This window comes from Zonotrichia albicollis, chromosome 10, assembly GCF_047830755.1.
Source record: "Zonotrichia albicollis isolate bZonAlb1 chromosome 10, bZonAlb1.hap1, whole genome shotgun sequence".
Lineage (NCBI taxonomy): Eukaryota > Metazoa > Chordata > Aves > Passeriformes > Passerellidae > Zonotrichia > Zonotrichia albicollis.
The window spans coordinates 39092673-39107122 of NC_133828.1; the positions used below are offsets into that span (position 1 = coordinate 39092673).

Below are 14450 nucleotides of genomic sequence, written 5' to 3' on the forward strand. Positions count from 1 at the left end.
CGTGTAGCTAACGTTAAAGTGCATTTATAACTGATCTAAACTCTGATTCTAAGACCATTTCTCCAGACCATTCTATAAAATTACCACAAAGTGGTGGCCTTGGGGATAAAAACTGTGGTTTGTATGGGCTGTTTTGCTTTATAGCTCTTTAAGTTAGCTCCTTGTATTCACAGCAGTTTGCTCTCCAGGTACTTCAAGATACTTTTAATTATCACTTAATGTGAAAATGATTCTGTTTGCCAAAGGAATGCCTGAAGAAAATGGATTGGGAAGTCTGGTTTGTTAGCTAGGCACAAATAGGTCCATCATCCCTGTTCAGTTCTGAGCTGGTTAGGTTGGTTTTTGTTTGGGGTTTTTTTTACATCAAAGCACAGAGTTCTGCTTGAAAAACATGGTAAAACCTCATTTTGAATAATTTTCTTCATTTAGATCCAAAACTAGAATGTCATAATTCATACTTAAATAGCAGCAAAACTTTAAGTAGTAAAAATCATGATGGTCATAGATTTTTTACTCTTTATTGAGATGATAATTGACACAAATTGAAAATTATGTAAGTAATAACATGTTTTCTGTATAGCAAAGGGACAGTTAAAAGGTTATGAAATATGTACATTTTACTGGCTTCAAAACTTGAAAAAAGAAGGCAAAGGGAAAAAAATCCCCGTTGTGATCCTTAGTGCTTTTTCCCCATTAGAAGGTCTGAAGAACAAACCAGTGAAGAGAAGCAGTAATTTTTGATCCCCACGGCACAGCACTAACTAGAATTGGGTCCCCCTAAACACCAGTGCTGTGCTGCAGGTGAGGTATGAAAGATGGGAAAGGTGAAGAGACAGATCACCTCCTATAGACAAACAGGAGAGTCAAAGGCAGAAATAAGCTTTCATTTTTTAATAGAAGAAAACAACGTCTCCAGGCGCCGGCTGGCAGTAATTGGGATGAGCAGGAGCTTTTGTGAGGAGGCGTTTCAGAAGCCCCGTTCTCCTTGAAAAAGTTTGAGTTCTAGCAAGGAGCAGAACAAAAAAAATAAAATAAAAAATACAGACATGTGAGCCAGAGGCAGGCAGAAAGTTGGGAGTTTGGATCAGTGTGCTGTTCAGTGTCCAGCAGAGCTTTTCTTCATGGTCCCACCATGGATGGAGTGTGTTGGGAAGGGTTCTCCTCTGAAGTTCTGCTCCAGCTGTGTGGCCAGGAGCAGGGCTTCTGCTTGAGTGGAGCTGACCTGCGTCCCCTCCTGGCTTTGGGACAGGGTCTGCAGAGGGATCACTTCATAAAGCTGCAAGTTTAATGGGGAAACAAACAGTGGAACTCGTTTTCAAGGCTTAAATCACTTTTACTGACTCCATGGGAGTTGGAAGCGCCGTGCTTGGTAGGGCTTCCTTCTGTGTTCTGTTTTCCCTTTGTTTTAATTGCCTTGTACAGTGAGAAGGGGAAAACTTGTTTTATAGGGATTAGGGAGCTGAAGTTTGTGTTGGGTGGACTGCTGGTTGGGATTTATTGAAATGGATATGTCTGCTTTGCTCAGAGCTTGATCTGTGGCACCAGTCCCTGTGGTGGGTACTGAGCTTGGGATCTCCACTGGACACTGCAGTAAGGCTTTGCACAGCCACAACACTGCCTGGATCCATCAGGAACTGCCTTCTGGCTTGGGTTGAAAATTAAAATTTCCTAAGGAATTGCATCCTTCATTGACTACCTGGAGTGTTCCACAGCACGTGGTATTTTATTTTTCAAAGTGAATTTTGGTTTTGCAGCTGAGAACAGGTCAATGTACAGTAGCAGTTCCTGTCTGTTTGACTGTTGGAACACAATGATGACTTTAAATCTTTGCTGTGTCTGAGAAGTTGTGGCTGCCCCATCCCTGGAAGTGTTCCGGGACAGGTTGGACAGGGCTTGGAGCCACCTGATCCAGTGGGAGGTGTCCCTGCCCATGCTGAGGGTTGGAACTGGATTTTAATGTCCCTTCCAACCCAAACCATTCTGGGATTCTGTGACTGTTGTCATTCATCCTTGATTGAATATTGTGGAAGGGAGATTCACTTTGCCCACCTCCTTTCTTCTCCAGTCACCCCTCTGTCATTAAATTATCCAGGATTTACTTGAGACACTTTGTATTTGCTCTGTTTTGTTACTCTTGCCTGGGATTGGGGTTTCTTTTGATGGAATGAGGGTTTCCATGGTGGTGTCACAGCTGTGTGCTCTTCTGTGGGCATGGAATCTCCAGGAGATGCTGGAGGGAGAGGCCACACAGCAGGGTCCTCCCTCAACCTGGGCTCAACATTTATTTTAGAGGGTTAGGAAATGCAGAGCAGGGTGTCTTCATCAGCTAGGAATCCATGTGGGTCGCACCAAAATGTGCTTTCCTGAGGCATGGAATTCAAGGAAAAAGAGGGTTTTTCTACCCACTGGATAAAGCCAGCGGAGGGAATGTGCATTGTGGGAGAGGCAGGGGAAAGCCTGTCTGAAAATGCTCAAGAGGAAAGGCAGTTCCTCTTCTCTGTCTCTGTGTCTTAGGCAGGTGTGTGTTGTTTGTGCTGCCATTTCACCTTTTCCCTCTCTGTTTCCCACCAGGGGATGCTGCTGAAGCGGAGTGGCAAGTCCCTGAACAAGGAGTGGAAGAAGAAGTACGTGACACTGTGTGACAACGGCGTGCTGACCTACCACCCCAGCCTGCACGTGAGTAGCCCTGCCCTGGGAGCCCCAGCCCTGGCAGCAGGCTCAGCCAGCCTTGGGGGCACCTCTGTGCTCAGGGAGCTTCCTCCTCTCTCCTCATCCCCCTCCCTCCCAGGGAATCATCACCTCAAGTGAAACTCCCTGCTGCAAGTCTGAGTGCATCCCAGTTCCTCTGACTCCTCTGGGACTGGGGTTTCCCTGCATGCCAAGAGCCTGCTGGAACTGTTTAAAGCCTTCATTTCCTGCTTTATTTTCTGTTTTCTTTTCTTTCATGGGCTTGTTGTTGATCCCAGGGTTAAAAAACAACTGGTTTCACAAGGAAAAGTTTCCTAGGGGTAGTAAAGAGTGAGGAGAGGCTTGTGGTTTATCCAGGAGTAATTCTGAGCAGCTTTTTGGAAATTGCATAGCCATTAAAAACTGTTCCATGCAACTTTTCCGTGTTGAGGCATCTATCCTTGTCCCAAGGATGCTGTCTGTCCCTCAGAGTGTGTGGCACAACTCCTGGTATGGGGTGGAGGGAGCACAGAGATCCCACTCAGGACTAGCCTACCCCAGAAATCATGGTGTGACCCTCACCAAGGTAAAATATGCATTATACATATATAAAAATGGAGACAGACAGACAGACAGATGATAGATGATAGATAGATAGATAGATAGATAGATAGATAGATAGATAGATAGATGATAGATAGATAGATGATAGATAGATGATTGATAGATAGATGATAGATAGATAATAGATACATACATACATAATAGATAGGTAGATAGATAGATAGAGATGTGAGATATATGGATATTTGATTTATAGGTATATAGAAATATCTACCTACCTATATAAATATATAAAAATAAATACAAGTATATAAATATATATAAATATATACATATATGTGTGGTTTTATATAATATCTGATCTTGTATTTTATCATCATCCCACACATGGAAATCAGAGGGTTGCCACTTGTAATGTTTTTAGAGTCAGTTGTTTCTAAACCTGTTGGTGGCATCTTGAGCTCCTGGTCACGTTTTCATTAAGGAGTGAAAATCAAGGTTTTGATGCATTTTCTATTAATTTTGGGGTTTACAAACCTGCACCTGGAACTGGCAGGAAACTTGTGCTTTAGCTGGGTGGTGTCTGAGGAGCATGGAGCCCTAGAATCATTAAGGTTGGAAAGCACTCTAAGGTCATCCAGCCCAGCACTAAACCCCCTCCCCAAGTGCCACATCCATGCCTGGCCACGCTGATGCTGTGCTTGCCCCTGTCTGTGGAATATTAGCACTTTTCCCCTGCCTTGACACAAGGTTTTATGGTCTCAGGTCCTGCCATGATGATGCTCTGCTGTGGTTTCTGATGTGATGTCCATGTCTCTTACACATTATGTGGTAAATGAGATGACAAGTAGCTTCCGGGCATTGCTGCTTCCCATCAGAAACCTTGTCCCTCAGCCCTGGTGTTCTGGAGCAGGGTTTTCACTGCTCCTTTGTGTGATGGAGTTCATGTCTTTCTGCCCAATTTTAGTGCCCAAATGTGACTAATTCTGCTGTGAAGTAGCCCTGAAACACCCAGAGTTCTGTGTTGGCATTGCTCCCAGAAGGGAAGCAGGGATTCTGTGTGTCTCATGGAGCGCACCTGAGTGTGCCTCAGATTGTGCTGGTCACCAAGCGAGGATGAGGCTGTTGTGTGTGCCCTGGCCCCTTCCTGGCTGCTGGAAAAGGCTCTATTGTTCCTGCCAGTGCTGTGCACGTGTGAGTTTTCCATTGCTCTGGCAGACAATGGAGAAACTTCTCCTGTGCAGGCTCCCCCGGAGCGGCGGCGGCGCCCCCAGAGTGAGAATCCACTGAGGTTACACGTAATTACTTTGAGATTAGAGGTAAATCCATCGGAGATTAGAGGGAATCCATTTAAAGAAGAAGTAATTACCAGCCTGTAATTGTTTCCCTCTGTCCTCCACCGTGCCCCCCCACCCCAAGAAGAAGGTGCTGGGCTCGGTGTTGCCTTTTCCTCCTTGTGTGGATCAGAGGGGTTTGTGAGGGAACCACAAATATTTTAAGTCAGTCACACTCCCAGTACACTTTGTACTAAACTTTGTTGGCAGGAGCATCACAATTTCTTCTTTGGGATTGCCAGGTGAGAGGGTCTTCCCCCAACCAGAGCTCTGATACTGTGTTTCTGGTTTGGTTTTGCGGGTTTTTGTTTGTCAGTAATTTTTTGTTCCTTTTTTTTCTCAAGAAAGCGATGAATTTTTAATGCTGTGCTTGCATTGCTGTCTGGGATAATTTCTTATATTGTTTTGAAAAATCAGACCTTATTCCTACCAAGTTTCCCATTAAGCAGCAGTGAAGAAAAGAGCTTTTGTTTGCTGTCTAAAGTCAGTTCCCCAACCTTGTGCAAAGCCTAGCTCTAATCAGATTTAGGTTGTTTCAAATGTGCAGATCATTTCAGTTCATCAAAATGTTGTCCTTTTAATTCTGGAGTGAATTTTTAATTGCAGTGAAAGGTGGGCTGGCCTCTAGTGGTGGCAGAAAAAGGAAATCTAGGGGATCATATGGTCTGTCCAGCCTGTGGTTTGAGTCAGAGCCTAACACCTGGTGTTTGAAGGGCCAATTACAATGTTTAGTGGCTGATAGTGAGCACTCTGTTAAATATTGCTCGAGGTTTGGCCACAGGTGCATCAGTTGTCTCTGCCAGATGCAATTGGTAGCAGCTCAGGCACGACGCAGTGGTTTAAACACAGAAAACAGGTGCTGCAGAATCCAGCCCTGACATCCTCCTTGAAAGCATTGCCTGCACAATGAAAGGTTTTGGGGTGGGGAGGGAAAAATCAAATGAGGCCCTTTTTTGCAGAGGAGGTGTCCCTGGGAGGGTCAGGCTGTTTGGCAGGGCAGCGTGCTGAAACGAGCGCGGCATTGTGCCAGCCTCACGAGCGACTCCCGGTGCCACCAGGTTGATGTTTGACACAATAGCAAAATCCCTCTCGTTTCTTTTCAAGAAAGTGGGGGGAGAGGGAAACGGGGGAAGGAAAATATGTGTACATAAGCACCCTACTGTTTCCTGACTTGGTCGTGTCAGGTTTTTTTCAAGAGCCTCAAACCTTCCCGTCCCTTGGGACGCCGAGGAGCTGCGCCGATAGAAAATGGTTGGGGATAATGAGAGAGAACTTTGACCCTCAGGCTTCAAAGTTCACCAGAGCTCCCTATTCATCTTGGGCTTCTGGAGCAGAGCTGTGGAGTGGATCACTAAAATTCTGGCCGGCAAATTCCGTGTCAGCCTCCCCAAAGGGCCCCGGGGGAATTTGCCGAGGCATCTCCTGGCTTTTTAATGGCGGGATGCTCCCGGAATGCATTCACCAGGATACCTGCTGGGCAGCCCTGCTTTATCTGAGCCTTCTCCTGATGAATAGCTGATGATGTTTCACCACTGGCTGCCTGCCACAGGGCTGCCAGCGTGCCACGGGTCAGCACGTGACACAGCTTTAGCTGTGGATGTCCCTTCTCTGCTCTCGTGTCTTCACCATCGCTGCACCTCGGTTGTGAAAAGAAGGAAAAAGGGAAAAAAAGGCTGAAAACAGCTAGGTTTTGGTAAGGGCAGTTTTCCCCTTTTACGTTTAATTTGGTCTAGATCTGATTTCAGTGCTGGGGCACCTTATGGGGCAAGAAGAGCTTCTTAAATACATGAGAAGGAATGCCCATTCCCCTAGCAATGCCCATCTAGAACACAGTGGGTACACAAACCCCATGTGCACAGCAGGGTTGGTGTTTGCTGGCTGCAGCCTTTAACCTTCGTCTTCACTGGTCTGGTGTGATCACCTGGGGATTGTAAATGTGATTGAGGGGGGAAATCTGGCTTTATCTCCATAAGGGAGGTGTGGATTCACCTGGTTTGCTCAATTCATCTGACAGGAGCCACAGTTCCAAATTCTCCCTTAAATACAGTGCTGGCATGTGAATGTTAGCAGTGTTGTTCTATCCTCAAATATATTGGATTTTTTTTAAAAAGGCAACATTTCAGCCTGATAGAGAGTCAGATCCAACACTAGGCTAAACTTGGCATGAGAGCTTCAGCAATATATTATATGGACACATTCTCTGGGAAGACCCTACAAATATGTTAAAATTCCTTAAGGCTTGAGGTGTTGTTTGAGCTTTCTCTGCTTGGCCATTTCCTCCAGAAAAAGCAGATGGTGAGAAGCAGGAGGCTTTAGAGGATGTCCTCTGTGTTGGTATCTGGAAGTGTTGTAGCTCCATGCATTTTCTCAGGTCCCAGCATTTCTCTCAGAGCTGCAGTTGAAATTTTTGCTAACAGTTCTTGTGATTTTCCTGAACTATTTGGAAGCAGAAAGCCTGCATGCAAATGCAGGATCCCATCAGCCCTCATCCTTGAGAGCAGTGTGCTCTCCCATGTGGCCAGTCAGCCCCTGGTGCTGCTCCAGCCAAGGGAATCTGCTCCCCTTCCCAATAGGAATATCCCCCACAGCCATCATTGCAGCTCAGCCTTATTTCCAGGTTGTTGCCTCAGGCATTTCAATAGCTCTGAAGTGTGTTGTTTGTGTTGCTTTAATAAAAATATTCATGCTCACATATTTCTAAAATACCGTCATGTATGTCCATTTATTCCCCCCTTGTTTTTGCTCTGAAGGAATGTAAAGCTGGATATTGGCCGGCTCTGAAGGGCCTTTCAGCTGGCATTTCCTAAAAACAGCTAATCCTCAAATCAGCCTTTGGACTGACAAAAGGACCCTGGAAGTGCTCAAGGCTGGGCTGGAGAGGGTTTGGAGCAACCTGGGATAGTGGAAGGTCCCTGTCCATGGCAGGGGATGGAACAGGATGAGCTTTAAGGTCTGCTCCAACCCAAACCACTCTGGGATTCTGTGGTACTTTTCACGTGTGATGTGGCTCTCCCTCCTGAGAGAGCAGTGGTCTAAACACATCCTGCAGCTTGAGTATTGATGAAGATAAATCTGAAGCTTTATTGTAGTTACTACTGCATCCACTAGCATGCCTAAAACATTGGTTAGGATAGAAGAAAATTAATGATAGGAACAGTTAAATACAAGTACAGTAATTCCTGATTTTTATAAAGTGCTGTAGTTGTACAGATCACTCAGTCACTTTTGAGCTTCTTAGAAAACTTCTTTATTGTCTTAATCTGAAAGATGTAATGGAGTGAAGATAAATTTGGGAGAAAAATATAAAACTGAAGATCACAGCAGCGCAGAATATCCTGGGTGGGAAGTGACCCACAAGGATCTGTCCAGGCCTCTGTGGCCCCGAGGGAGTCAACACTCAGTAGTGTGGCAAACACAATTGTGCTTTGGCAGAGCTGCACAGGCTGCAGCAAACACACATTCCAGTGCCTGTCTGCTCCTTCTGAAAGCCAAGGGAAATTCTGAGGATCAGAATAAGTTGCAATTTAAAAGGCAAAAGCCAAGCTAATAATTAATCAGGGGGGTTTATAAAATTAGAGCTTCCTGTCCAGCCGAGCTAACTGCTGTGGGTATAAATGCTTCATAAATTACTCAGGATGGTAAAACTCTGGTTTGTCTTTTACAGCAGCTCTTGTTACAAAGGCTGAATGAGAAGTGAAGTGCAAGGGGAAGAGTTTTCTTAAAATGTTCTGCAAATAAGGGATCCATTTACAGAAGGACCAACATTTTGTTGTTGTTGTGTTGCAAGTCTTGCCCTGCCTTCCTCCCCTGCTCCTGCAACACTGATGGAGCTGGTTAACACCACACTATAGATATAGCCAGTGCTTTTTATTACTGAAATTTAATGTTCTTGATTCCCAACGTGAAGCAGATTCATGATGCCCTTCCTTTTGTCAGGACAGAGCGCTTTGGGGCGATCAGTGTTTTCCAGAACGCATTCCCATTCCTCTCTTCTCCTCAGAAAATAACATTTCATGGCTCTCCTTAAGATTAACTGTGTATTATGAAGCTGAATGACATTATGGCCGTGTTTATATGCGAGAGGGGGGGACAGCTAATTCCCCAGGACCATTTGATGAATTTATTCCACTGTGGCTCATATCCCAACACTCCATCCACAGCTCAGCCCTTCCTGGGAAAAGCAGCGAGGCTCAGGACTTGGGGAGACTTGTGGGGTTTCTTTTTGTTGCCGTTCCTTCTTAGGTGTGCCCGTGGCCCCGCACGGAAACCAATCAAGGAGCGATTTATGTTCATTAAGGGCTTGTCAAAACTGAAAAATTTTCTAATCAACGGCGATGTGGCGGCGGCCCCTCCATGGCTGGGAGTGTCGCCTCGGCGGCCGCGGCTCCGCGCCTCTTACAACTCTAGGCTAGGAATCTGCTGATGATTACATTAGGCTAAGCTGCGAAGTAAATGAACCATGGCTTATTTAGGTGCAACTAGCTCCAGTGTAGTCCTGCCCCGCAGGGCACTTTATAGCGTTTTATGGCTTTAAAATTAGTGTAGCTTCCCATTTGCTGCAGGGTGCTGCATGTTATGCCTTTGAACTCAATAAGCAAAGGGAAGGGGGCCTTTTGTTTTTTTTCTCCTTCTCCCCCCACCTCCCTCCTTTTCTTCTTTTTGCAGTTTAGCAATTTTGTTTTGCATCTTTTCCAGACGGCGTTTTGCAATAAAAATGTCTGACTGCCACGGAGAGGCACAAAAGTCAGGGCTCCATCCAATTTCCCGGGCTGCTCTTGGTTTGGGGGGAAGAGGATTTGGTTGTTGCTGAGGGTGAACAATAGGTTTTGTGCCTCCAATAGGTCAGCTCACAAAATTGGAATTGTCTTTCAAAAAATACGCTGCACACAGTCTTTGAAATGTCATCCAGAGGTGCAACCATAAACTTCCTTTTCCATAATAATTTTTATTACGCCTCAGATCAGGAAACACTATTTCAACCTCAGTAAGTGGAGCCTCAGGAGTGTTACATCTGATTGAACAGTGGGGGAAAACTGCCACAAAATGAAGGTGTTTTTTATGGAATGGTTTGGGTTGGAAGGGACCTTGAAGCTCATCTCGTTCCACCTCCCTGCCATGTCTTCCACTATCCCAGGTTGTTCACAGCCCCGTCCAGCCTGGCCTTGGACACTACCAGGGATAGGTTAGAAGCTCATCATCTCTCAGTGGAAACCAGGCAGAGATCTGGGGAGGATTTTTAGTCTGGACCTGTTCCTAGTGATGGAAAAACAGGCTTTTGAGAGCTCAGAATAGCTGAAAAGGACAAACTAAGTGTGATATTCATACCTGTATACCATTACAGCCTTGGAAAGTCACTGCTCTTGGAGAGTCTCTCATTTCATATGTGGTGCACTGGAAAAGGGTGGCAGTGGGACAGATGGAAGAAAGATGGGGACACCTCGAGGAAGGAGCAGATATTATTTTGCATTTTAGTGTTGTGACACATGGCTTATCCCGAGGTGAGTGATTTCAATGTGAGCTTGGAAACCCCTTTGCCCAGGGTAAAACTGTAACCCCAGTGAAGGCCTTTCTCCCTATCCACCACTCTTGTATTATTTGAAAACCCTCAAGCTCTGTAACGTTTTTTATATCCATGTTTTTGATAATCTGAGCCATGTCTTTAACTTAAGGATGGCTCTAGAGCACACGGACAAGGGGGAATGTCTTTAAGCTGAAGGAGAGTGGATTCAGATTGGATATTGGGAAGGAATTCCTCCCTGTGAGGGTGGGGAGGCCCTTGCCCATAGAAGCTGTGGCTGCCCCATCCCTGGAAGTGTCCTGGGCCAGCTTGGACATAGGCATCAAGCTGGAGCCACACATAGCCTGGGTTCAGCTTGTGGCCCTTGGTGGAGTGTCTCTGAAATCACTGTGATGTGCAGATATAAATTCAACAACTGCTTGGCATTCAAAATCCAAAGAGACCCCCCCAAAACGGGGGTGTCACTTTTTGGGTAGGCTTATTTAGAAAACATGATCATACCCATTTGCTCAATTTGCATGTCTGAAAGGCTTCTGCTCAGTTAATTGGTTAAATTAATTTCTGCTGTTGTAAACAGAGAGCTGCTGTATGAGGAGCAGGACTAAAGTAATTTTACTTTACATTATTCTGTGTCATGGCGCATCGTTCCTTTCTTACTCAAGGCAATTCATTTTGTGGGGCTGTCAAGTAATGTTTGGCGTCATCTTCAGTCAATGCAGCTTTTTTGATTTCCCCCTGATATTTTAACAGTTTATTTAGTCCTGTAGATAATGGTCAATGGCCTTGAGTAGTCAAATTAACACCTCGGTGGCGCCGTAGCGGAGCGGTAACCCGGGGAGGAGGAGAAGGGATGGGGATCGACGCGGGGAGCGCGATTTGGGGATTATGGATTGATGGATGCCGAGGCAGCATCGCCCTGCTCTGACTAAGATGGAGCTGCCAGTTAGTGCTGACTGCAGGCCATGGCCTGCCTGGTGCCTCACAGCTCAGGATGGAGACCTTGGGGAGCCCTCGGATCCTGGGAGCAGCGGAACGTTCCGCCAGCCGCCAGCACCACAGACAGCGCCCGTTGGATTCAGTGATCATTCACTCCTGTGCTCCCTGCATTCAGTCCTGTAGGGATCTCTCTGGGACATGGCTGGTGGCCCCCCTGCCCTGGGAGGAGGAGGGGGAGCCGTGTTAAGCCGTGCTGCTGCTGCCAGCGAGCTGCGAGCCCCGGGTCCCCCCTGCCACAACTCTCAATTGCTAGCAGGTTTCTCTCACTGCACCTCATTTGCATCTGGGACATCAATTAGCATGTTTGTTGAGGCTAATTGAATGAAACTCAATCATAGCTCTTAATTGCTTGACTATGTGAAAAGAAATCACATTAATGCAGCTAATTAAGTGTATGGCAATAGATGCAACATAATTAGGAGCGAAATGTAAAAAACAAGCGGCGGCGGAGGTGCGAGCGCGGGGCGTGGGGATCGGGGCGCCCGCGTCTCCTCTGCGCCACGTGTTTGGGGAGGGGTCCCTCTGCTTTGCTGCTGCCTTTAATTTCTATTTTTTTATTATTTTTTTTTTCCCCCTGCCTTGCCGAATGATGAACGCGGACAAGTTGAGAAGAAAAATGCAAATGGATTCGCAATTACTACTTTTTCAAGCTGTTGAGGGGCAGAAGATGGCACGTCTGGGGTGGCCCACTGTTGAGTGGGCTCCAGGGACTTGTTAAGTGCTGTTTAAAAGTACTTGGCTTTGAATTACCCTCATGCCTTGTTAAAGGGTTTTTTTTCCCCTTTTTTCTCGGATCAGCATTTTCTACAACTAACATCTTGGGGAGTTATCCCTGTACCATTTGCATATCAAAATCCAGCTTGCTGTCTTCTCTTTAACACAGCATATTCCAGATGACAGCAAGACCCTCATCTGTTCTAATCTGATCAAACCCTCCATTGCTCCTCTGAAGCCCCGGCGTCATTTTGTAGTTTGAACTTTCATTCCCCGAGCGAGCCGAGGATCTGAGGGGGCTGGGAAGGCTCTCCTTGCCCTCCCCTCCTCGGGGAGACCCGCAGATTATCGCCCTGCACCCTGCCCGCGATGAAAGGGCCTTTATTATTTACATTTGATATATCCCCATAAATATTTAAGCTGACATTAATACCTACCCAGCATCTGTTGCGGTTCGGGCGCTTCGCTCCGACGGCGGCAACTCATTGGTTTTGTGTTTGCTTCCTCAAGTGGTTTTGTGGCTCACCTCAGCCTGCTTTGCACCCAGCCAAAAGGCCTTTAACAACACCCTGCCACATCTCAAGTTGGGAAATCACACCCAGCCTTCATCCAAAACCCCCTTCTCCAGTTGGAGTTGGTTGTAGTTAAATAAAACTGTTAGCAAAGGGCACGTGCCAAGGTTTAGTCACTCCCTGATTAAACCTCACTTTACAGCCCACAAGCAATGAATGCTCAATTATCTTCTGCTTATTGTGTTTTAATTTGTGAAGAAGTGACACCTAAACAAGAAAGTTGCTCCGAGTTCATGATTTATGGATGGAAGGTGTTTGTTCTCCCAACACCTAGTGAAGGAATTTTCCTGAGTGGATTGCCTTTGTTTTTCTCTTGGCAGCAGAGCACTGTGTCCTCTCCCCATTAATTGTTCAGACACCACCTTTTCCTGTTGGTAATTCTCAGCTTGGGAAAAATAAGCTGCTGTGATGGCTTAGTTCAAGGATTTTATCACTGATTTCTGTTAACTATGAAGAAATTATTGCTGGTCCAGGTTTTTGATTATTTTTGAGCAGAATAAGTAATTTGTGTTGTAAAAACTGCCAAAGGTGAAAGAATTTTGAGGAGGGAGCAATCAGCTCCCTGGATTGTGGCAGCAGTGATAGAGATTTTGGGTAAATTCAGGAAATCTCTTGTGAAGTGGGAGCCCACATCTTCTCCCAGCCACCTCAGATTGCTGTTTTTCTCTCAGGCTCCCTAATCCCAGAGTCCTGGAGTGGTCTGGGTTGGAAGGGACCTCAAAGCTCATCCCATTCCATCCCTACCATGGCCAGGGACACCTTCCAGCATCTCAAGCCCCATCCAGCCTGGCCTTGGACACTTGCAGGGATCCAGGGGCAGCCCCAGCTTCTCTGGGCAGCCCAGGTGTCTTTTTGTGCAGTGCCCTTGCCCCTTTTCACCCCTGATTTTACTCTCCTGTGCTGCCCCTCTTGCATGTCCCCTTTAGGAGAGTGTCTCTTTTGTTGCTTTCCATGTCACTGTAGTTGTCCCAGTTTCAATTATTTTTTTCTGGAATGTGAGTGACCACAGCCCTGTGTACCAGGAGATGGGAGCTCTGGTGTCTTGTGTGCTGCCTTTAACATTCACCACCTCTCCTGGAAATAGCTGTGCTGGTGTATCCCAGGATCAATTTGCCCTCTGATAAAAACACCCATGTCCATTTGCTTTTCTGTTTATTTCCCCTTTGTGGCTTTCCAAGCAAGAATTAGCAAAATCCTTTTCCACTTCTGGGTCCCGGTGTTTGCTCTAATCAGATGTAATTTGCATGGTTTTTTTCCCCCTTTGATGATGTTTTGTGTAGGTGCAGGAAGGGTCATATTGTAAGGAAACAGTGTTGGAATTGCTGAAACACCTTCCCTGTTGGTGCTCTTTGGTAACTTTGGTGCCTGCTGACCCAATCCAGCTAAATTTGAGGGAGAAGGAGATGAGGGCATAAAAAACACTGGCAGAGAGGAGACACAAGTGAACGTGCTCAGGAGGGACACTTGGTCTTCTCCTCATGTTTGGGATCTTTAGCTAGTGAATTCCCACACGTGGCTGTGTTGTGAATCACCTCTTACCCAGCTGGAAGTTGGAGGATGTGTGAGAAAACTCCAGATTTTTAGGGTTAATGTGAAGTGTGGAAGGGATTATCAGGAGCATGGAAGGAAGGGGAAAACCATATGGTGGGTGCTGGCAGAGGGTGTAGGGCCAGAGCCTTGTGAAACCAGGTTTGTTAATTGTGTTAATTGTCCAGAACTCCCTGTCTGATGCTGTGTTTGGGGTTTTCTCCTCTCTCTGCAGGATTACATGCAGAATGTCCATGGCAAAGAGATTGACTTGCTGAGAACCACTGTGAAGGTCCCTGGCAAGAGGCCACCCCGAGCCACCTCAGCCTGTGCCCCCATCTCCAGCCCCAAAACCAACGGCCTCTCCAAAGACATGAGCAGTTTACACATCTCGCCAAATTCAGGTAAGGGAGCACCTGCCATGGGGGAAAATGGGAGACAATCTGCATTTCCAGTGTCTGTAGGGAATTGGCATGAGCAGCTGGGACAGGGATGGATATCTCTCCATAACTGGAGGGGTTCCAGGCCAGCCTGGTGCTGTGGAAGGTCTCCCTGCCC

General features: G+C 46.4%; 1 protein-coding gene across 16 annotated transcripts in view; it reads left to right on the forward strand.

Annotated features, from left to right (window-relative positions):
• Nucleotides 1–14450, forward strand: part of AGAP1 (ArfGAP with GTPase domain, ankyrin repeat and PH domain 1) — a 332749-nt gene that overhangs the window by 199607 nt on the left and 118692 nt on the right. For all 16 annotated transcript variants that reach the window (XM_074548902.1, XM_074548903.1, XM_074548906.1 and 13 more), the window contains 2 exons: nucleotides 2572–2676; nucleotides 14128–14296. In XM_074548902.1, the coding sequence (XP_074405003.1) occupies nucleotides 2572–2676; nucleotides 14128–14296 (274 nt within the window). The remainder of the gene's footprint in view (nucleotides 1–2571; nucleotides 2677–14127; nucleotides 14297–14450) is intronic.